At 42.1% G+C, this 24667-nt stretch overlaps 1 protein-coding gene across 5 annotated transcripts in view; it reads left to right on the top strand.

Moving 5' to 3' along the window:
• The window catches only part of phactr2 (phosphatase and actin regulator 2), a 42567-nt gene that overhangs the window by 10343 nt on the left and 7557 nt on the right, over positions 1 to 24667 (top strand). For 2 of the 5 annotated variants that reach the window (XM_076286088.1, XM_076286093.1), the window contains exons 2-8: positions 12918 to 13085; positions 15218 to 15292; positions 16769 to 16909; positions 19622 to 20117; positions 21800 to 21981; positions 22794 to 22950; positions 23610 to 23665. In XM_076286088.1, the coding sequence (XP_076142203.1) occupies positions 12918 to 13085; positions 15218 to 15292; positions 16769 to 16909; positions 19622 to 20117; positions 21800 to 21981; positions 22794 to 22950; positions 23610 to 23665 (1275 nt within the window). Of the gene's footprint in view, positions 1 to 6255; positions 6550 to 7062; positions 7211 to 12917; positions 13086 to 15217; positions 15293 to 16768; positions 16910 to 19621; positions 20118 to 21799; positions 21982 to 22793; positions 22951 to 23609; positions 23666 to 24667 lie in introns of those variants that run through there. The other 3 variants (XM_076286091.1, XM_076286090.1, XM_076286089.1) reach the window with 3 other exon arrangements.

Raw genomic sequence — 24667 nt, 5'->3', positions numbered from 1 at the left:
TGATTATTATTTTAAAAAAAAGTGTGCACTGACTGTCAAGTTCCTGTGTGTCACATCTATAGGATCATTTGTTTGAAAAGCAGCCTACTCTGGGAGGTTTTAGGACCAAATCTACCCCAGATCCACTCTAGAACCTGCAGCTTTCTAGGATGCGTCCTTCTTCAATATACCAAAGCAGCCTTGTTTAAAAGTAGCGCACATAGCCCTCAGCTCACCAAAGTCTGCAAAAAACCTGATTTGTTAGTTCCGATCAGGGAATGATCAAAGGTTCTCTGCCACAGGGTGTTAGGCCTAAAAAGTGCAGCCAGGACGTCTACAACTTGTGTCTGACTTTCAGTTCCATTTACTTGCCGTAAATAGCAACTAATGAAAAGCCTGCCTGTTTCCTGTTAAGATTTTGAGTTTGGTTTCTCATGGAGATGATGGACTGTCACCCATCATATATTCATGCACATGTACCGCTGCAGACGTTTATGCATGTGTACTGCTGCTGTTTGTAGGGAGTCAGGCCAGCTTCCCCTCTCTGGTGTCCAGTGCTGGTTCCTCGATCTCTTGCGCGCTCCCAGATGCTAGGATCATTAGCCTCTGTTTCCCTGCACGATGAAACATAATGCTTTCAATTCTCCCTGCTACGTGCTATTATTAAATGTTCTAGATCTCCAAATAAGCGCCTCTGCTGGTTGGCGAAGAGAAAGAGAAAGCCCACTTACTGACAGGATGTCACCTATTGATCGACAGGGTTTGCAATTTACCGTGTTGTTCCCTGTTAATGGACAAATTACCCAACTCCTGCAAAATCCCACTCCACCTGGCCAGCATACGGAGGGTACCGTACCGTACCGTAGTTAGCTATTTTTGCCGACCATAAAAAACAAAACCATTCAAGGCCTATTTTTTGGGGGGTGGGACAGGAAAGAGGGGTTAGTAAATAAGTCATCAAAGCAGCAGAGGAGCTCAAACGTCCCACTTAAACAATAATTACCCTGTTATCTATTTCTGCTGAGTAGGCCAGTTAATATTTTATAAGGGCCCTGTCTCTGTGTCGTCACTCTGCTTTATTTAGATGCCGAGTAACAGCTTCGACTGGAGCTCTTCTGGTTCTAAAGAACACTGTGAGTGCTTTTCACCAGATGCATCAGGTAGGATGTTTTTTGTGATTTGCTGAAGCTCCACGCTGAGTCACTCACCGGCTCGGAGAGAGAGAGAACTGAAGCATACTAATACGGACATGACGCATCCACCTTTGGTACTGTGGGAGGGTGAGGGGAGAGAGGGGCCTGTTTCGGGAAGAAAGACATTAGGACTAACAGATTGCCTGTAGAGGGACAGCTTGGAGGGGTGAGATGCAGGGGGCTGGAGATTGATGAAGATGTGTAGTTGACTGGGAAGGGAGCTAAAAATCATCATCATCTCATCATCCAGTGGCATGTATGGGGGAACGAGATGAGGGGAGCTTGTTTCGGAAATCTGTAAATGAAATTAGGATGGACAAATTGGACCGAGCCCCTCTGTTTTTTAAGTGAATGGGACTGATGGGAGTGGGGAGTGAGCTTGCATGGCATCTGGTGAAGAATGGAGATAGACAGCAATGTTGCACAAAATGGCGGTGAGAGTCAGTAGTAGAATGAATGTTCTCAACCATCTTTCAGTGTTTCCTCTATGTTGATTTGGTAGTGGCGGCCCCCCACGGTTTAATTGTCTTCCCCCACGGTATCAGAAATGGGGCAGACGTACAATAGTCGCAGTTGCCTTTCAAAATTCATTGTGCAGACCTGTTGTAGATTCTCCAAATATACAGCTCAATCACAACTGAAAATAATGCCTCATTGTGTGTGAATAGAGATGAATACATATAATTGTTTGTGTTGCAGCGAAGTGTCAGTACTGTAGCTGCCCCCACTGCTTAAAAAAATCCTAGAGGAAACACTGTCTTTCATCATAATTTTCTCTCCATGTGCACTTTCATGTGAGGTAGACTGATGGATTGTCTATCCCCCCATAAGCCTTCCTGCCCCAAGGGAGTCTGGGGGAAGTAGACCTGACATGAATGTCTCCATTAGGCTGGCACTTAAAGAGTGCAGAATGCATGAATATGAGTGGTGCCATTTAGGCAGAGAACTTTTCGATGCATTCAGACTCATTTAACTTATAGCTTGTCGAAGCTCAGAGAAATATCTGCTAAGCACATCAGCTCTGTGTAGATAAGGGTTAAAACTGCTCTCGCAGTATCTCAGGTTGACAGACCTGAAAATGTTTCCATGATGAGGTAGTTGAGATGAAGATAAGCAGAATGGCCACTCCACCATTAGGTGGCAGCACTCCACTCCAACCTGTGTGCTCCGGTTCCGCGGTGAGGGGCGTGGGTGGCTCCTCTTGCAATGACTCAACACAAAGGCTCTCAGCTTATGGAAGTGAGTGGTGTCTGTCACTTGAATGTTTTGGTTGAGGATTTAAATAATGGTTGACTCAGAGGTCTTTCTGAAAAAACATGGATATATGAGGAGATGTAAGCCATAGAACAGCTGAAACTGACTGAACTGACACGAAGACTGGCAGGGGTGTCTAGATTCGCACTGGCCTGCTTTTGAAGCCTGAATCTAGGAGGTATTTCAGATTCCCCATTGGAATGTTCAGTCATGTTATATTTTTGAAAGAACTGTTGGGATTATATGTCCCTACACAAATTAAGTTCATTGGTATTATGAATTGTTTGTGAAGAAAAATATGAAATTGGTTTGCCTTTATTTTGAATGGTCAGTCACAGGCAATAACCTCAGAAAGTATACCCTGTATGTATATCTACTATTCAGAGCGTTATTCAGCCATACACAACCATCTCAGCGACCATGTTCATTTTATTGATTTTCTATAGTACTCACTAAACACTAAAACAGAAGAAAAGGTTTTGTAGGAACTGTAGCCTAGTTCACGTTTTGCTCTCTCAGCTGCGCATATCTAATTTTGTATTGGTTGCCACCGATCCATATCATAGCTTAACCTTAAAGTTGACCAGACTTCAACTTTCTTTAGAAACGCTCACTGCCCAAAACGCGTTTGCAACGGTCTTGTGGGCAGTGGGCTTTCCCAACATTTGGGAGTGTATCGAGATGAACAGCTCAATCACCAATCACACCACTGCTAGCAAGCTGTGGGTTAGCTTACTAAAGTGAGTTGGCTGGTAATCATGTCGTAAAACACATGTCGTAATAATGATAGTTACATTTATGGACCCTTTCAAGAGAGTTCCATTTTCAGCATCATAGTTGGCCCCACAAGACTTCCTTTTTAACATTCCATATGTTATCTTAATGCAGAGGAAGTAGATTGGGGCCCAAATAGAATGTTCAAGCATTGTTTGTGTTTACCTTGTTGAAAGGGTCTAAATGCTTATTCACTACACTATAGCATATTTGCATACAGGCAATCTGACTGGCTGACATTTGCACTTGGGCTTGGAAAGTTTAAATTTTCTCACCATCTGCCACAAGCAATGCAAGGGAAATGATGTCAACAGGTCCCCACTCAGTTTAGCAATGCATGACATCATCCATTCAAAGTGAATGCGAAGCGTGGATGCCGACACCCCGTGTGACACCTCCACCGCTCTTGGTGTGAACGTACAATTAAGGAGGCATGTTGACAGAGGACCACCTATCACCCTTTCTTTCCATTACTTGTTGGTTCATTACAGGAAAAATAAAAGTTGGTGTTGGTGATAAACACTTATTATGATTAAGCAAACTTGTATTTACCTTATGTGCTTGGGAAGTAACAGAATACAATGGGATCACACATTTAAAATACAAAATATGATTTATGTACTGTAAATTTAAATACAGTTACAAATTAAATGAGTAGTATTCAGAATACAGTTCCACTGATCAAAAGGGATTTCAATACAAATTCAAACATAAATTCAAATTGTTTTTTAATCAAACCATGTAGTCTGTGTATCTTTCAGGTAACTCCTTTGTCTTTCCATCTCTGTTTATATTATAGCCTAAATGAGAAAACACTCAGGAAATGTAAAATTTGTTGTTGGCCAATAGGGCGTATATGCAGCCATCAAGTTTTAGGCCAGTATAGGTTCTTATTTATTGACAGTGTTCTGCAAAAAATGCATAGGTTATATTCTCCCCTTGTGCTGTTAAAATTAATTTGAAAAAATCTGTGTATACCTTGTCTTGGGTTTGGTAGTCTTTCATCCTATGTGCAGACAAAACATCTCTGTTGTAGGTTCTTTGACACGGGAGCGTACCTATGTTCCCGGGGTCCTATGTTCCCCGCTTTGTATGGGACCAGGGAACATAGGACCCTTTTTTAAAACCCTAACCATAACCCTAACCCTAATCCTAACCCTAACCCCGAGCGGGGAACATAGGACCCGGGAAACATAGGACCTGGGGAACATAGGGATGACCCCCTTTGACACAATGACATTAACAGTGTTTCATTACACATAGGCTTATATATCAATCCATTCTCACTGTAAAGCAGGTCGTGGGTTATTGTTGACATTAGCTTTGGGTCTTACAACTTCACATAACTGTTTTATCCACTGCTAATAAAATATACAATGTTGATGTAATCCAAAGTATTCCGAATACGTTACTCACTTTGAATAATCTATCAGAATATGTTACAAATGACATAATAATATTTTATAGACATACGTATTCTGTAATCTGTAGTGTAATACATTTTAAAAATAACCTACCCAACAACACTGTTTACACAGCACCGTATATGCTAGTTAACAGTGATGTTAACTCAAGTGATGTTATTATGAAATCATAATCTTGTTTGTGAGGAGATTATGGTATATTTCGCACGGCTTGTTAATAGTGTGACTAAAAAAGTCTAAACACATGTCAACCCTTCAATCTACCATTCTTGAACAACCAGCAGTTATGGGCTAGGTAAGGAAATGGCTGTTGAATATTGACCCCAGGATATTTCATATGATCTTTGCATGCAGCAAGAGCATAATGCCATGGGCACCGCATTGGGTGCTGTCACTGTGTGTGTGTGTGTGTGTGTAAGTAGTGTTATCTGCACCGACTGTGAAGCATGTGGCTCTCGGCGTTGGCTGAGAGAAGACAGGCATCTGTTTGACATCTGAGTGACATTTTGATGTGGTCACTGACTATTCCCCGAAAGCTTCAGCTGATACCCCTGTGGAGCTCTGACCTAAGGTCAATCTGATGGGCATTTTAAGGGAAGCTTTAATCTCTGGCCAGTTTCTGTCCTGTATAATGTATTGCTGATACATGCAAATGCTGTAGGTGTCTGGACTGACAAATGTCTAATGCTGTAATGTAAATATCATGTAAATATCATTGCAGAGCTTGTTAGGTATAAATAACCAGTTTATTTCAGTGTCATTCATGCTGAATGACGAATCAGTAAGTCAGTATATAGACTGTCCTTCAGTGATTATCATGTCAGATTAAGAGAGTTCAACTCCCCAATATGATGGATTAGACCCATAGATGATGTGTTGTCTGGAAATGCTGCATGCATGCTTTTAAGTCGCTAATGAGGTCCCGGCTGACGATTTTCACTCAGCAGCAGGTCTGTCTGTCAGTAAATGTTGAGAGCGAAGCCTATGCTGCGTTGTGATAACTGGGAAAGCAAAGCGACGCGAGAGGAATTGGTCAGAGGAGGGGTGGGAGTGAGGTGTGGAGGAAGGGGCCTAGAGATGTGGATAAGGGCCGCGCCCGGCCGCCTCTCTCCCCACAGAAAACAAGAAGCCCTTCCTGTTCTGAGACTGGACCCCACCCACCTGATCTGACTAAACCCCCTCCCAACATTGCCCCTCCCTGGGGTAGGTAAAAAAATCAAAGCAACTCAAAGTTAAACACTGATTATATGTTGTGTTTGTATGAAAGTATACAAATGCAAGTGTTGTATTTTAGTTCAAAAGATGTGATCAATATATCGAAAATACCACATACATAACAGACAGCATAGGCCTACACACGTGGAATTCTTCTTTATTAATTAGGAATTTGCAACATGTCTGCCCAAGGGGTTTTTCTGTGACAACTTGCCCAGTGTGAGCAGACAAATATGATCATGCTTTTAGCCTACTGTTACATAGGCAATGTGCCATTTTTAGTGTAGGCCTACCTAGAATACGCACTGTCGTAAATAGTCTGATGTTGCCTCATCATTCGTAGGCTACTACACTTGAGCAAAGAGACCTGTGCTCATATTTCAATGACTAGCAAACTGCCGCAAGGAGGGGTTATAGTGACTTCCTCCCGTGACCTCTTTGACGAGCAGTCATCTGCGTATAGGAATGACAAGCATCTCAATACTAAGTTGCGGCGGTAACGATGGTTCTTGCCCTGAAAGTTTGTAATAAGTTTTCGGAGCCGTTTACCGCGGTGTGGAAGAGGTGAAATGAGCCTTCAAACGAACCGACCGAGAGGACTTAACCGCCGAAGTTGTTTTGGGACCGCATGATTGTTGGTTTGGTGGTGGTCCATTGAAAGAAAGAAATGGGCCAGACGTCCGTCTCCACCTTGTCTCAAAACGCCAGTGGTGAGTTGTAGTTTTGGGGGTAAAGTTTGGTGATTTGTTTCCAAACACACCGCTATTCTTTCTGCAAAGCCATTACGGAGGAGGACTAGAGACAAACTTAGGAAATCGATGCGTTTGTTGCCAGGCTGATATCAGAAATGCTTTAACATCGATCGATACCGTTTTACTAATGTTAACGTCTGATGACATAGTGGTGCTCTGCTTTCCATAAGTCGACAGATGTCGTCTCGTGCGTTTATTCTTCCAAGGTCACAAAAAGTCGTCAAGCAACATAATGGCATAGCACAAAGTCTTAATATTATTCAGATTTATGTTTATTTAAGAATTTAAGATCATGTGTCGCCTAAGTGAATTCCAGTAGCCTAGGTTCACTCTGCAAATGTGTTCTTTGCTGGTGGCATTCTTACTCACTGGCATTCCTACATGTAGTGTTTTTTTTTTTTTTTTAATCCAGCTGTTCTATACCCAAAGACACAAGAAGTTCATTTTACTTCCAGACAGACACTGTGGTTGACAAACATCCTTGTCTCGACTTCCTAATATTTACTCTGAGCCAGCGACTGACAAACGCTGTTAGTTTTGCTGTTCTGTTTGGCAGACATGCAACAGCCTACATTCTACTCTCAACTCACATTGATCTCTTCAACGGGACAGTCTCAAGGTAAATCTATTGCCTAGAAGAACATTTTACATGTATTCTGTTCACTTACATTTTCAAAAGGGCTTCCCCAGTAGTCGGCCATACAGGTCTGCTATCTAATCTCTAAAGACCACTCAGAAGTTGTGCCATATAGTTTTACTTTGGATGGATTCAAACATGGCATTTGCATTAAATAGGCTGCACTGTTGTTGGTTTAATAGGAGGCAGAATACATTTTATACAAGTAAATGACTACATGACTCCAGTATCACATTTCAAGTTGGACATCTATTCATAACAGGAAAGGGCCACGAGACTCAACGTTAGTAGTTGCTCTAGTTTTCAACTCACAAGCCGAAAGTAGAATTAGTCATTCTCTGAGGTGGACCATTTTCAAACTTTCCAGAGAGTGGAGTTCACCCCGTCAGACGATGCCTGTTATGATGCCGACACAAGGATATTTCACGTGTGCTGGTGTCTTAGATTTACTCATACTGAATGATGTGAGGCCCATGACCACATACCTTCAGGAAAAGACAGCATGCCATTTTCTATTTCAAATATTCAGAATATTGTCAGAATGGGCTGTTGTTGACATGAATAAGTTCTTAATATAGTCAACATGTAACATTTTCTTACACTTGAATATTCCATCTTGTATATTATTCAGTTGTCCTCTAAGCACCCATGTTATATGTATATGTAGTAGGCTACAGTGGTGGACAGTGTCTTCTTAAGGTACCTCCCATTCACATCACTCTTACCCTTCTCCTACAAGGAGACCTCTGCCTTGTTTCTTATAAACCAAATATTTTTCCTCTTGCTCTTACCACATAAAGAAAGACAATGGGAAAAACATGTGGCCATGAATGAAAAATGTGATTGGTGTGTGAATGTGTAGACCCCCCGCAGGGATCTGATTGGTTAAGTGCCACCTCGTATCGGTTATAAATATTCTAGAACAGAGCGTTACTCCAAACACCCCGTCTGTTTTTCATTACATCACTCTTCCTCCGTGACATCAGCTCCTCATGTGTTCCGAATGGTTTTGCGATGCTCAGCAGGCTGGCACCTCAGCCGCGGCCTCTGTTCTTCTGCTCTAGACAGCTGGAATTTCTGTGTAGGCTGTGCAAGACATCATGATACTTGTGCATTTGCCTCAAATTACTTTTTTTCATAGGTCAAAGTTATGTTTGCCTTCAGTGTATGAGGGGGTTTTATACTCTTCTGCACAGCTCTGTAAATGTGTTCTATTCATGTAGTCTATACATTCTGTTATAGGCAGAAACATTCCTGTGACATATAGTGTCATGTGGTTTTATTGTAAGACGTGGTTTCAGAAACTATGAAGACATACATGCAAAAAATAGTATACTGTGTCAAAAGCAGAACTACAGACTGCACAGTTTTGTTATAGGCTATGTCTAAGAAACCTGCAAGATGCAGTGTGTTCTATTAACAAAAGTGTTTTATTGTATTCATAATTGTATTGTATGTTTTCATTAGTGTGTAATTCTCTATGAATTGTGTTTTCGTTAGCGTAGTATGATCCCGTCATAGGAAGTGGTTTGTCTTCGTTGGGGTCTCATGTTTTTTTTTTTTTTACTTTCACTTGGATCTCCTGGCTTCTAAATGACAGATGGCATAGAAAATGTGACTAAGAAAAGACTAGGTTAAGAAATTATAAATTGAACCAATGAATGTTTTACACTTGGTTAATTTTACATCTATCTTTTTTGTGTAAACTTTTGACAAAATACGTGCCTTTTACATTATTTCCACATATTACCATGTAAGACGTGTGCCATTAACTAGCAGGCTGGTCCAGGTTACGAAACCTTTCCTCATTAGCTGACCAATAACATGTAGCCGGGCCAGCATCATTTATTCAGCGTCCTTTGAGAGCTGCCAGATTAAATAGGCTGTTTTAGCCAGCTTTTGGCTCATTAAACTGAGATGGTTTGAGTGCATTATTCAGCCTAAAATCACAAGGAAAGAGCCTAAAAACATCCTCTATGAAACCTGATGAAGGGTGCTAATAGGTGATATGTTTGTTGAGAGGCTCTTAGCATCAAGTGTGACTGAATCACTTCCCTTTCAGATGTGAAACACTGTAAAAGGGACAGTGTGTTTTCCCCTTGCAGAGGTGAGTAAGGTGGGCCATAATTGATTTTGGCAGATTGAATTTAGCCTAGAGCTACCTCCTAACTGAGTTTATTTAAGTTTGTTCTTCATGACTACAACAGCAGTGATTGTGTCGACTCTACCTTCATGCTGGTTGGGCTCTTAGCAGGATATGCTTGTGTATTTTCCTGTCATTTGTTTCAAGTAACCTCTAAAATGGCCCCATTGTTTCTTGATTGTGTTGACATGGAAATGAAACCCTAAGATGGGAAGCTGGATAAACTGATCTTTTTTTTTTTGAAGTTTTTATTTATTAATTTAATCATTTATCATTTTCACACCATGACGTAAAATTTGTAATGCAGAGAGCATTCATATTAGCATTTCCGTCTTTATTTTTATGAATCTGAAGGTGTTTTATTATGGGTAAATACATTGTGGGTAAATTAAATTAACCATTTGTTTGGGTGACCTCATTGTTCTTTGGAACTCCCCAATGACTGTTTCAGCTGTCTCATCTTGAACGTCAGACGAATGGCACTTGATGTGCAGAAAAATGTGGCCACATCAGGCCATTTGAAAATAACGCACACCTCATACTTGTCTTCACTGGGCTGTGTGTCATGTTATTAAGAAACTTTAAGGAGGTGAATGTTCAGTTAATGTTGATGAGGTACATTTGATAATGAGGTGAGTGTTCAGTTAAGACTGACTGACCTAAGCGCAAACCCATTCAAAGCACCACTCTGTACATAAAAACTACACTGCACAAACAGGTACAAATATTAAATTTGTATCATCACAAAGCTATTCCCCCAGTCGACCATTTTGTATTATTGAACCACATGTTGTTTCTCACAGCCATTCTTCGCTGTACCCGTCCAGCCAGCAGCCACTTGGCTGCCTTCTCTGGAAGAACTTCCTTCCTCTTTATGAAGTCAGCACTTAATCTTACAAAGCTTTAAAGGGCTTTTCATGCTGCTTTTCATGCTGCTTATGCTCTGGAGGCACCTGTATTCAGCAGATAATGTGATTAAAGGATGGCATGGATGGCATGTTTACTGAAGTCATTGATGGAAGGGCTTAGATGTTTCACAACATGGTTGTGTTTGAATGAATAATGATATAAAATGCCAGTGTGCTCACATGGTTGTGTTTGAATGTACGGTGCTATAAAATGCCAGTGCGCTCACATGGTTGTCACAGTGTTCCACTGTGGGTCGAATTTAACCATGTTGCCATTTTGGTCATGTGGAGAGCTCACATGGGGGCGTTGGGTATGTTATGTGAGAGGTAGTGAGCCCTCGCAGGGACCCATGGCTCTGTTCGTCATTTCCTCCTCCGGCTCTCTCCTCAAAAGATCAGCTGTGGTCCTTGGGGAGCATCTGTGCTCAGCTGCCGTGGGTGGAAGAAAGCATCACTCAGGAAGTCAAAAGCACTCCGCTATTAATAATCCCTATGGCAGTCCGACTTCCCCCCCCCTCAGCGGACCAATGATATTGGGGGTCATTGGCTCCATGGGGAGCAGAGCCTGGTGCCATTCTCAGGCCACTGGTAGGCAGACAGGGGGACCCCATGGGGTCCGCAGGGGCCTGTGCTTCTCCATCACTCACGCTGGACTGCTAATGAAATCCGTCATGTGACTGTTGAGATTGTTTGCCAGGTGTGGGCCTTAGCGGAAGTGTGTGAATGATGCTAGTTTGGATTACATAATGGAGTCTTGACGCAGTTGAGTTGATGTTGATGTTGATGATGCAGATGGGGTAGATTGTTTTTTTTATTTCAAAAGGCCTTCTCTGGGTGTGTGAAATAGCGAGTGGAGGGTGATAATTGCAAAAAGAAATTACAAACTGTTGAATAATTTTCATTGGCTTCTCTGGCCTCTTTGAAGAATAATTGCATCATGTTCTTTTTTGGAAAGTGTAATTGAAAAAGATAGTGATTTGTAGCGTTGCATTTAATGGCAGTTCCCTTAACTGCAGTTTCCCTTCAAAGTAATCTCTAGGATGTTATTATCGTCTTCCTCTTCAGAAACACTTAGTGTCCATAGGCCACTAGCTTTAAGTCAGTTGGAGCTCAGATCAGGGGGTTTGTCATCATTAGCAGCATAATCTATGGGCCAATGGGAAGTCCTGCCAAGACATGACGTAATCTTGCATTCTTGTCTGTTCTTGGCCTGCTTCAAAACACTTGAAGTAAGCTCTCCTCAATATTATATCAATTTCCATTTATTCTTGTGGCCGACATCCTAAGGGACTAAAAAGAAATAAAATACATTTTCAAGTTTTGTAAGTGGTGTTTTGAAGAAGGACCTGTTCTTTCCTGCTTACTTGAATATAAAGTATCCACTTTGGGCAATAGTTTAGTGTAAATCAGCCATTTACAAGCACATCAGAACAAGAAAAGAGCACTGAGTTTCAAGAGCAATTTGTTTTTTTCTAGTACTATGTGAGCTTTGAATCCTGCAGACTATAAAACCATAATCAGTGATAAATTATATACTTTACTAGCGGTGAGAGAGTAACTCACAATGTGATACTTGTGAACTGTTGATTTGTCAACGGCACAGTGATTCTACAATACCTGTCAAAACAGACTCCGTTGTCTTGACAATCAATGTTCAATGTTACATACCATACCCCTAGATCTTATAGATGTTATATAATTGTCTGCACCCCCTCCAGCACACCCCAGATGGCTGATGTTGAGTCTTCATATAAGAAATATTTGCCTTGTTGGCTTCACATTCCATCAGACAATCTTAGAGCTATTTTTATATCAGTGTAATGTAGGTTGTTATTTGATAGTTTGCTGATATAACATGATTGCTTTTGGATATTAGATCTGTGATCCATCTTGTCTTGTCTGGTTGTGTTTGTTTATGGTTGGTTTGCTTCTGCCAGCTGTATTTACCACGAGGGAAAAGCCACACCTTGCCACTTCCTCTCTGCCAGATTTCTCTGTGATACCTTGTCTCCTCAGACGGCAGCGCTGAAAGCCTGTTAACTCTCTAGCTGAGCAGTCAGAGCCCAAACATACTGTATGTGCAGTCCTACCCTTGGTTATAGTTGGTGTTTTGGTGAACATGAGAATATTGCTGAAAAGTGTAGGAGAGAGAGTGAGTGGAAACAAACCTGCAGAGTCCAATAAAAGCAATCAGACAATCATTAGCTAGAGCACAGAGCACAGCTTCAGTGCCTGCATCTCCCAACGTCTGCCATTTGTATACACATAAGCAACAGCAGTGTGGTTTTCATTTCACCTCCTCTCAATGAATCAGACGGAGAGAGGAAAGTGGGCCAATATATTTGTTTTAGAATACTGGGTGGATAAGAAAGTGTTCTTTTAAATATATTGCTCCTATGCAACAGGCATGCTATCATCAGAGCATAGTGGAAAAAAGACTGCGGCTAGGACTGAAGCATCGGTCTTATTTTCCACCTCTGTGTGTCTAACCAATTACACAACATAATATCCTTTATGACCAGTAGTGAGGTCACTGGTTTGTCTCCCTGTTGTGCCATTGCCCTGCCTACATTATTGTTGTTATTGATTTTTTTCTTTTTTTTCCTTATTTGATGAGTCATTCTCTGTTCCTTTGCAGTTGATGGACTGGAAAAAGCTTCCCTGGCGAACTGTGATGTGGTGGTGGGGGGCACTCAGGCTCCACAGCTGAAGCAGAAAGGCAAGCTCTCCACCCTGGGCAAAATCTTCAAGCCCTGGAAGTGGCGCAAGAAGAGAACCAGTGAAAAGTTCCAGGATCTCTCAAAAGGTAGGCCTACAAAAGAAAGCTCCTTTTTATGATTTAGCTGCATAAATGTTTAGAGTTTTTAAACGAGAATTTCCAGATTTGACTCTGACAAGAACACATCATTATGGCATCAGTAACATCAGTATACCTGTTTAAACACTACTAAATTGCATGGAACTTCACTTAATTATTTTGTAATTGTCTATCACATGTAGTCTCAACCATTGTGCCTTGAGGTGTTCGCTATAATTTTGAGGAACCCAATGCGGTTTAACACAGGCTCATGAAATAGGCTAGAGGGGTATTTTCAAATGCATCAATGACCGGTTCTTAATGTTTTTTTTTAGTGAGTTAAATATTTACAACTTTTTCAAATCTGGTCTTTGTTAGGCTACAATTCTCAGTGGCAAAGTCGATTTTTTCCAGTATTTTGCCACCTAAAGGCACAGTTGTCAGGATATGTTGCAATTGCTAGATTTAGCAACTTTTCACTTGCCTGCTCAAGCAACAGAAAAATCACATCTAGCGACATGAACACTGGAGCATCAGAATAAAATAACCTTTCCTGATCTGTGAATAATGTCATAACTTGCCTTTCTTTTGTGCTCATCTCATTAACACTCTATATGTATAGAAAACTATGGGCATATGAGTAATAAAAGAAAGGAAGCATAAATAAGCATGAAATAAATATCCTCTCTATGCAAAATATATAGACTAGCTGTTTGTTGTTCAGTAAATAGCGTAGATGTAGATGTGTCACTCTGGCAATGATAACAATTTTAACTCGCATAAATCCTTCTTTTTCGTAACATGCTGATTCACTAGGTGCAACACCCAACCGGGTCGGTGTAGACCCTAATTACATTAACAATAGCGGCAGGTTCAAACACACCTGGCTCCACCGGACACAAACGAGCCGTATGTTAAAAGAGCCTATTGATATTAAAATGAATGTCATTCCAAAAATGCAACAGTAAGAGTAGTAGGATAGAATTTGCTTCTGGTGAGATACTGTATCTTTAATGTATCTTCTGGTGTTATGACTGGCCAAACAAAATGGGCACAGATGCTTGGAAATGTCCTTTGTTTTGACACACTGGCTCTGTGAGCAATGCCATATGGCGTGAGGTCTATCACTGTGGTGACAGCCGTAACTCAGCCAGGCATAGTGTGAATTGGGTGGGGCATTTTGTCATCTGTGGTGTTCACACTGTGTCCGATAACTGCCCATTCACAGCAGTTGCATAGTGCTGTCAATAAGTATCTATACTGTTTGTGGCCAGATCATATGTCTGTGTCCTGAAATGTTTTTGTAACACATGATCCATCTGCAGTTTAAAGGATATCATGTGCTCCCTTTTTCACTCCCAGATTCACACTTACCCTTGAAAAGCATTTTTCAATAACTTTGAATATTCTCTCGAGAGCGTATTTCTAGATGGGAACATAACCTGAGGGCTTCGTCTGATTTTAGTGGTCACGCTAACAAATCGACATGGGTTATTTATATCTAGCAGAGCCTATTTTACATGGCACAGAAGCAGCCCTCTTTGTCCTTTTGTAATGTATTCTGGTGCTAGAGTCTATATTGCCCTACGCCAAAACACCAGCCATGAGCCCCTTAAACAAAAGATTGATGGCAGGCAGCATAATACTGCATGTATCTTCATCAGACACTGAGGGCAGTGGGTTTTTTCTTGATTATGACTATAATTATTTCAGTTATTTTGAGAGCTCCCCTCATTACTGTTGAAAAGCCCCCATATGGTTTGAAGGAGAATATTGTCTTTATTTTTGCCATTCATGCTATCTGTCTCCGTGTCCCTGAAATAACCCAACGCCTCATTTGACCCAATATGTGAGTTAAGCGCACTGCTGCTCAATATCCAGAGTCTCAGCCCCTCTGTCACTCTCAGGGACAGTGGCGAGTGTGCTATCATTAATATCTCCTCCTATGTGTCACCACCACGCAATTTGTTCTAAGAATGGATGCTTCTGCCATAGCACAGCTATAATTTCCTGTGTAACTGTCAGATTCTGGCGGAGAAGGAGAACTTACTGTGGTGTGTGTGTGTGTGTGTGTGTGTGTGTGTGTGTGTGCAGGGTGTGAAACGGTGATTAATGTCTCCTTTGTTGCTCCCCATTTGTAGTTCTGGAGAGGAAAATCTCCACGAGACAAAGCCGGGAAGAGCTGATAAGACGTGGCGTCCTCATTCCCGATCAAGGTGATGGGAAAAAAAGTAACAAATAACTTCTTTTTTTGTTCCTTTAATGTGGCCTCCTGTAGCTCGTTACAAGTCCAAGGCATGTGATCTTAATGGTAGGAACAGTGTCATCTATTGTTTATAGTTTCTGTTCCACTGATAAGTAAAGGTTGAGGTCCATCGAATACTCTTCCTGATAAATCAAGGCAAGGGTTTATGTATACAACCCGCAACAAATTCAAATTCGCTTTGGACAAGTGTTTGCCAAATCCCATAACCATAACCATCACGGAGCCTATGTGCATTGCTTATGAGCATATTTTACTTAGATTAGATTAGATTCAACTTTACTGTCATTGTGCAGAGTACAAGTACAAAGACAACGGAATTTACAATGACATAGAATCAGCTGACAGTTGAAAAACCAGTAAATATCTTCAACATTTAAACACCGTGTTAACGTGTTTTATAACACCGTTAACAACATTAAAACACTGTCTTTTTCCCTCATACTTGGCATGATTGGAGAGAAGATGCTCTTTACCCTCTTAGGATTTCAGTTTGCATTTTTTTACAGGCATAGTTTATAACAAGGGATGTTCCTAAAAGATTTCATAATCACTAATTGCTGTATTAATACAATACATCACGTTATAGTCTGTACTACTTTCCCCTGGGAGTCAGCCTCCAAGCAGACTATGCGTGCCTGTCCACACTCCCCAACTGTGTGCGTGTGTGTCCATAGCCTTGTTCCCCATGGCGATCTGAAAATGTGCGACCGTGGAGAATGCTACTGATAAACAGTGTTTTCTGTTGCATGAAGCACAGCACAAAAAGGTGCATAAATGCCCTAGAAGGAGGGCGCTCTAATTAGGTCCGTACAGAGGGCTTGAAAACCAGACTGAGAGGCTGAAATCCAGACGAATGGTCACCCTACCAGCGCACTGCGCAAGACATAGTATATCCAAAATCGCTTTGCATTAGCCACATTTCCATTACGCTGTGACCAATCACAGCACTGCAAGGCAGCTGAATGGGGTTTGCTTCGCAGCTGTCTATCTGAGGTTGATTAGCTGGACTCCTGACGCTGACAAATAGATACATCATGCGATTTCTTAAGTGTGAAAAGCAAGTCTCTTCCTGCAAGTGAAAGCAAAAGAGTTCAAATAAGCAAAACAAGTTCATTAAGAATTCCTTAGATTTGTTTAAACTTTACAATGCTATACTTACCTAAAATCGCTGCACTGTAATTTAGCTTGTAAGCTTTAGCAGTTTATTTGAATGTCATGCTTCCCACAGATAATATCCTACTGTATGTGAAATAGGCCTACTGTCCCTGAAATGTTCAATTCACACTCTAAAGGCTCTTCACATTTGGTAGGCCTACTACAGTTTTTTTTTATCCAGTAGCCCATGTTGTGGTCCACTTTGATCACAGAATTAAAAATGAATTTACCCACACCTTTTTTACATCAGTGTGTATTTTCTTTTTCACAGATGATGCAGTGGCATCTGAGACTCTTAATGGCCATGCCATGCCAAGTGTGACCATCGAGGAGGTTAAAGTCGACATTGAGGCATCAGAGACACCCAGTGACGAAAAAGCTGAGCCAGAGGCCAATGGTGATGAGAGAGCAGGTAATGTTGACACCATCGGTGCAATTTTCAAACAGATTTTCAAGTTTGAAGTACAATAAAGGTACAAAAAGTACTCTCCAAATGTATAAGTACTGTTTGGATTGGCTGTGTAAGCCATTGTGTCCATAGCTACATCTATGTCATGATTAGTAAATGCTGAAGGCATTATAAAGCAACACTAATATTATAATATTATAATGGCCTAACATGGATAACTCATGGATGTTTACACCATAACATTTGCTGTCAGTACAGATTGTAGTGTTTTACCATTCATCTCATGATCCATCAACCTCTGAACCATCTGCATTCATGACTGATAAGTCTATCACTCCTCTGGATATCTGCAATGAGAAGCCAAATCCCTTTTCAATTCATGAGATTACAAACTCGAGCCAACTGTGTGTACGGCTCCCCCACTGTTCCCTAGTGAAGATTTTAGTTGGCACAGTACAAAGAAATTAATCTGCACTTCAGTCACTCTGAAGTGAAATGAAATGCAAATTTTTGCTAGTTATATAATCAGAAAACTATCTTTTTCTTGTCTCTTTTCTTTGTTTCTTCACTTTACTTCAGGCTTAGTTCTTGTCAGGGGGTGCACGACTGAGCTCAAAACCAAACACAACTGCAGCTGGGCCACATGCTCTTGGCACCTCAAATGCAGAGCAGTTGTGGAGCTGATGCTCTCTTGTGTGTTTCCATAGAAATCTGATTGAGTGACGCATAAACAAAGTGGTGTTCTTCATGCAAGACTATCAGAAAAGTGCCAAGTGAACAGCATACTTTATAAAGACTGCCACTGTCCGTTTGGCTCTTTGAAGGCCTGGCAGGAACTGAAAGTCATTGGTATTCTACAGTTAGTCCAGTTAGTCCATACTTCCATACTGAAGGAAAAAGTGTGTGGAACAGAGTATTTTATGGTTTCTATGGTCAGTATATAGTGAAGAATGCAGTCATTTGTCATTATACCCCCCTCTTAAACCCAGAGGACAGCTTTAGTGAATAATAATGACTGTATAGTTGGCCAGGCAGCACTTCTCTTGAGATGATTACATTGCCACTTTGCCAAGCTTTGAGATGAAAACGATTTGGCATAGCTTGTTGATGCAGCTTGGAAAAACAGTGAATCTATCTTTCGGCCCCTGTAGACCAGATTGTGTCCTTATGTCTCAAGGCAAGTTCCTTAAGTCCCTCTGCTAAAGGGCTTCATCGAAAACAAATGTGTGCAGCCAGGAGAACATCACATTCTGGTCTGCATCTACTAGATTCAAGTTCCCCTTGCCTTTTTTTAGATCAGGTTTTGACAAACCACAGGTTTTCCCTGAACATTTCAGACTAGACGTCGATGTCGGCTTCCTTCACCTGATCTCTGTGTGTTTCTAAAAACTTGGTCAATTCCAGATATGGGTGCCGTACCCCCTCTCTGTACCCCCCCCAAAGAAAAGAGTGAGCCTAAGGCCAACCCGAAGGGACCTCAGTCCAGAACACGAGACCCACTCGCTAAAAAACACCCAAGCGCTCCTCCCAAGTTGTCTGGGGGAGCGGGAGCGACTGAGAGACGGGGGGACGGGCAGGGGGTTGTTAAAAAGCTTCCCAAAACCACATCAAGGCAGGGCTCCACTGCACCACCCAAACAAACCCCTCGAAACACTAACACGCGCGGGAATGGTGAGTACTCGCAGGTTTGGCTAGGCTAATGTCATGTCTGCATGTGGATGTCCCCCTGCATGAGTCATGAGGCACCTTGTCCCATGTGATCGTGTCATCCTCAGCCTCTTAGAGCTGTCCATCTGTCGCCCATCAGATCATATGTCAGAGAGAATTCCTGAGTCACTGACTGGTATGTATCAGGATAAAATTAATTGGATTAGTGTTTGTGCTGCTGTCTAACAGATGGATTCTCTTAATACACTAGCTATTTTTGCAATTTTAGCCCTTTCCAACGCAGCCCTTGAAATATATTGTTGGTTACTGAAGGTATTGCTTTCCAGGCTTTGTACATTTATTCAAAATGAAATCTGTGGCACACAGGTTTACTCAACATCAGGCAGGCCCGGTAGGAAGATCCTGGAACGGATGTGGAGAAATTGTGAATAGTTAATACTGTGACAGCCCAGTTCATACCAGAGCATTTACCACTTCTCCTTTTGACAAAATAAAAACCCTGTGGTTTACTGGACAAGTCGATGCTCTGCCTTCCTGTAAGATCCTCTGTCTCTTGTGTTTGTGCTCTCCTTGGTATGGTCGAGTGCATGATATCTTTATATGGACCTACTTCACGTTTCCTTTACTCAGCTTGGGTTCTGTGTTCTCCCAGTGGTGTGCCCCTTCCTGTTCAAGCACCGATAAAAAAGAAACTGAAAATAAAGAAAAACGCTTTCTGCTGTTTGTGATTTTGTGCATGTGTGGTCATTTTGACAACCGTAAAATCCTCTTGTTTTACTGCCAAGAAACTTTGACACCGATGACTGATGACATTTTCCTTATCAAAGGTCGTAAGTCTCATAACATTTTTTTATTTCCTCATATTGTATAAGGTAAAACCCTAGCTGGGTTTCAAGCTCCTCCTTTGGCTGTGTTGAGAATGCACTACAATTGCAGAGCCCTCTACTGCACCACGCAACCCCATCCCCCCCCCCCCCGGCCTTTTTGCATCCGTTCTAACAGATTTACTTTTATGCTCTAACTCTTACTTTTTTCCAATCTTTTTAGCCAAGTCAGCGAATCAGAAGAAGACAGGGGCTACATCCAAGGGCAGCTCTCAGCCGTCTCATTCATCTACATTAACTGCCAAGGCAAAGACTGCTAAAGAGAAAGGAGCGGAACAATCCGGAACAGCTGAGAGTAAATCTGGCAAGAAAAGAGACCCCTCCCGATCACCCAGAGCGCCCAAGGCCTCAGTTGAAACGGAGAGCTCAGCCTCTGAGGACTCTGGGAATGGAAAAATTGACCAAAAGCAGGTGTCCTCCAGTGCAAAGGAAGGACCTCTGCAGGACAATACCACAGAGGCGGGAGGGGATAAGAAGGGTGAGACGGTGACAACAACAGATGAACTTGAACAGAAGATGGTTGGCCTTGTCACCGAGGAAACATCTTTCAGCGAACCCCAGAACGAGACTTTCTCTGACTGCCTGGAGAAACCAGTGAGCACAAAACAAAATGGCTACCCCGAGAATGCCACCAACCACACACCAGAAAATAAACAAAGGTAAGCCAGGTCTCAGTTTTAGTTGACTGTATCTGATTAGGAAGTTCCCACGATAGACCTTATTTACTGCCAAACCCTCTGTGGTCAGCTCAGCTTAAATGGTGTTATTGAACCAAAGTCCTTTTGCGCAAGTCCCTCCACTCGGCGGCCATATTGCAACACTTTATGGGCAAATATTTCGGCAGAAATGCACATGTGCAAGGCTTCACGGCACCAATCTTGCTCCAGCGGCGAGATCACAACACATGATTGGCACAATGTCTTTACAACACACCACATAATAGGCTCAATGTATTGTACAGCACACGAGTGCTGTGTCTCCTCATTAGAAAGTCTCTGATTGAACTATCTGAAAGAAAGAGACCGCAAATCAGTCACACAATTCACAATTTACATTTTGCTACACTTTGAGGCACTCTTTTATAGTCAACTACTTGTAGTATCATCTTCAAATTAATTTTGGTGGGAGAAACCTCTAAAGTCATGTAAAGGACATATACACACATCTGTCTTTCAAATCCCCAGTTGGTTGAAATGTGATCTAACTAGTTTGCTCCTTGCTCCTTTTGAACCCAGTGAGAGAGAAGTTGGCAAGTGACTCCATGTGTCTAATATTTGTCAGTTAACGTCATGAAATGAAGTTGCCACACAACAATTTTTGGATAGAATAAATTACATCTCTTAAGATGAGAGATGAGATAAGGACACAGCCAGAAAGGCTGCATGACCGTGTTGTCTTTTTCTTAAGAGTGTTGTTGATCTTTGAGATACTTCAGAGCCCAAACTTCTGTCTCTCTCTGTTAATGAAAGGGTTGTGATGTTCCTGCTTACTTCTACATAGTGGATGTGTCATTATTAAGCAGCTGTGTATACTTTGAAGAGATCTTAATGTCACCAGAAACTATGCTGTATTTAATTGGCTGTTTCTGTATGGAGCAAAGGATATGAGTTATTGCCTGCAAATTATATGATCACTGCATAACATATCGCCCTCCAGAAAGTGTTATTGTCAACATTGCTGTTAAGTGTTAAAAGCGTCAACAATAGGTCTTGGCATTGGTGAGTCACACTATTTGTCATCTTGTGCAGTTCACAATTCTCAAACTCACTGATTTTGAATAGTGTAAATAACTTCTGTTTCATGTTACATTTTTCAAGCATTGCAATTGCATTGTAAGCATTGCAGTGTCAGTCAGTAAGCCTGACATCATAGTACATTCTTTAGAAAGGCACTATATACCTGTTGTGTAGCTCTCGCTTGGTTTTGAGCAGCAAGGATAGATTCCTCAGTTGAACTTTGAAAGATTGCTGTTCCAATTTGAAATGGTGTGCAGTGAGCTCTGATGTAGAGTAAGTCATGCTTGACAGTCACTTTATCTGAATTCTGATGACAACACTCCCACAGCTCAACTTGTCTTATTACTTTTCTGTTGATGAAGCACTTCAGCATGACTGTTTTATATTTGCCTATTGCAAGATATTGTGTTGGGATTTGTTCAAAGACTAATGAGTTGGTTCAGTTGCCAAACATGAGTCTTCACCTCATATTTACAAAAACACATTTAACCTCCATGAGCTCACAGGACTTTAAAAGTGTTGTGTGAACTGCAGAACACATGGCAGTAAGACAAATAAGTATGAATAAGTATGCAATACTTTAGGTTCTCTGTTGTTTTTCTTAGAAGTTGTGAGGAAGGTGAGAGACCACAGACAGTGAACGTGGACAACCCTGAGGTGACGATCATCCCCAGAGACAACAATCACAGAGATAGCCAATCTACAGACTCTGATGACTCTGATGGGCCAATTCTCTACAAAGACGATGAGGAGGAGGAAGATGATGAAGAAGATGAATACACTTCTAGTTTGTATTTACCAATTATTTCTGTAGGAATGCTAAATTTCCACTTGCTTTGGTTTCATACTGCGTGTGTTTAAGAACAGACAGTTTTCAGATGTAGTTCTGTGTTTAAAAAAAAAAAAAAAAAGAATATATTGAGTAAGTGTATCATCTGGCAGCATTGCATAAGAGCTTCTTTCACTTTTAGTTGCTGTGTCTGGTTGTGTCTTAAAGTCAAACTTAGGCCAGTTCCTCTTGGGCGGATTTCTCTTTTGAATTTCTCTCCGCACACCCCTCGTTCCTGTAAAAGCCCTCACTTCCTGTTTCTGTCTCCCTTCCCAGCACCGTCCCACACCCCATTAACGGTCCTTATGGAAACAGTGTGCAAAGAGAAAGAGTAGATGGAGAGAGAGAAAGAGGAGATGGAGAGAAAGAAGGAGGGAGGCGGGAAATGGTGGGCTGTTGAGAGACAGAGACTAACTGTACTTGAAAGAGAAGGATGAAGCATTTAACAGAAGTAAAAGTGGAGGGAGGAGAAGAGAGTGAGCCTTAAAGAGACTGTGTGTGTGTGTGTGTGTGTGTGTGTGTGTGTGTGTGTGGGTGTGGGGGGGGGGGTGTTAACAGTCATAGTATATGAAAGAAAGATGGAGGAATGAAGAAAAGGAAGAGAAAGTGAGAGAGGGATGTTGTGAAAGAGAGAGAGAGAGAGAGTTTGAAGGGAGAAATGGGAAGGCATACTAACAGTATGTGAGAGAGAGAGAGAGAGAGAGAGAGAGAGAGAGAGAGAGAGAGAGAGACTTTCCTCCCTCACAGTAACGGTAATGTTTGTTCCATAGATTCCCTCGCCTGTAAAATCAAGAGGCGGGACACGCTGGCCATTAAGCTGGGCAACAGGCCCAGCAAGAGGGAGCTGGAGGAGAAGAACATCCTGCCCCGCTCCTCTGAGACGGAGAGGCAGGAGCTGCGGCAGCAGATCGGCAGCAAGCTGGTCAGGTGAGGCTCTGCTGAAGGATTCGGACCTGTCCATCCATCCGTCATGGCACCCATCCAACTAGCCATCCAATCCTTCTATATATCAGTGTGACTTGCTTGGTCTTGAGCGCTGGGTGTGGATTCATATCCATATTCATATCTGTATCCATCTGTCCAACACATTCATCCCTCACTCTCTGCATCCATCCATCAGCACATTCATTCACCCCATCCACACTAGCAGCCTGATTGGTCCACTGTAATGTCGTAGTGGCATGAGAATGCAGGCCTAGACGAGTCTCAAGCTGCAATCACAATCACTCTTGCCATGGCACACTAAGCTTAGTCGCACTCTAAGACTCAAGCTCGAGAGCCTCACACAGTTATATATCAGTATACTTCTCACATTGATTTCAGTAACTTCCTCTTGCTTATTAACTTAGTTCATTCAGTCAAAAGTCACTTCAGTGGGGGAAAACATTTCAGATTCTTGTACTTTTGGACCTTTTAGTTTCCATGATTGTTAGTTAATTTGATTTATCACCCGTATTCATGCATTCAAGCATACATTGATTTTTATTGCATTCAAATCAGTCAATCATTGATATGGATTAAAATGTCACTGAAGCCTTTGCCAGTGTTATTGCTGTTACTAACTCCAGCTCTTTTAACTGTTGTAGGCGTCTGAGCCAGAGACCCACCACAGAGGAGCTGGAACAGAGGAACATCCTCAGACGTAAGTCCAGGCTCTGGAGCCATTCCACCATGAGTGCCTCCCAGAGAGCCCTCTGTTTGGCTTTGTGTTTGTTTGTTTGTTTGTTTGTTTGTTTGTTTGTTTGTTTGAGAGGAGCCCTTGTTTCCTCTGTCTGGGCCTGACTCCACCGCTCCCCTGGAGCTGATCATCGATACTGCAGCAGGCAGGCAGGCAGGCAGGCAGACATCGACCTACGCTGCACAAATCAGATCACAGCTGAGAGAGAGGGAGAGAGAGACGGGTGTCAAATTTCCGTTGGGTTTCTAGTCGTCAGAATTCCATCAGGCGTTCAGGCTCTGGGGCACGTTGGCAGGGAGGCGGGCCGCCCAGCTCTCAGGACACAGAACACCCAGACCTGCCCCGGAGGGCGGCCGCCGCCGCGTTTGTTCCCAATTGATCTGTGATGGCTAATCAGAACACAGCATGCTGCGCTCTAGTTTTAATTAAGAAATGGACATCGTAATGATTATACCGTATAGAGGCCACTGCCAACAGGTCCCTCGAGTGCAAAAGGCTCACTAATCCCACTTTCTAAGGTTACTAATAGTCCCAAACTGAGTGCATTCCCAGAGATCGATTCTTATTAAGAACGCTTCCCCGACCCTGCCGGCAATATAGTTTTTTTTCTGGAGGGGTCTCGGGTTGGAGACCAAGCATGTCCATATAAGCTCTTAACCGGATCAGGCCGACACTTATTCTAGAGTGCAACTGCTTACCATTCCATGTCATCGAGGCACTCGAGAGCCGGTTGGCAGCAGATGCTCAAAAAAACGGATTGCAGCTTCACCTTTAAGTTGAAGGTCAAAAGACAATGTGCCACTCTGACTAGGTCATAGCCTGACCATTCTTTTCGCACTCACTTGAAATGCCCAGCAGGGGCCAGACAATGCAGTATAAGTATAAGTAAGTATATATACTTTTTTGATCCCGTGAGGGAAATTTGGTCTCTGCATTTAACCCAATCGGTGAATTAGTGAAACACAA

Source organism: Alosa pseudoharengus, unplaced genomic scaffold, assembly GCF_046254945.1.
Source record: "Alosa pseudoharengus isolate Yale_2024_CS ecotype anadromous, Long Island Sound unplaced genomic scaffold, YU_APseudo_1.1 YU_APseudo_1.1_scf_15, whole genome shotgun sequence".
Taxonomy (NCBI): Eukaryota; Metazoa; Chordata; class Actinopteri; order Clupeiformes; family Clupeidae; genus Alosa; species Alosa pseudoharengus.
Note: the sequence above shows the minus strand (reverse complement) of the source record. Positions and strands in the feature narration are given on the sequence as shown.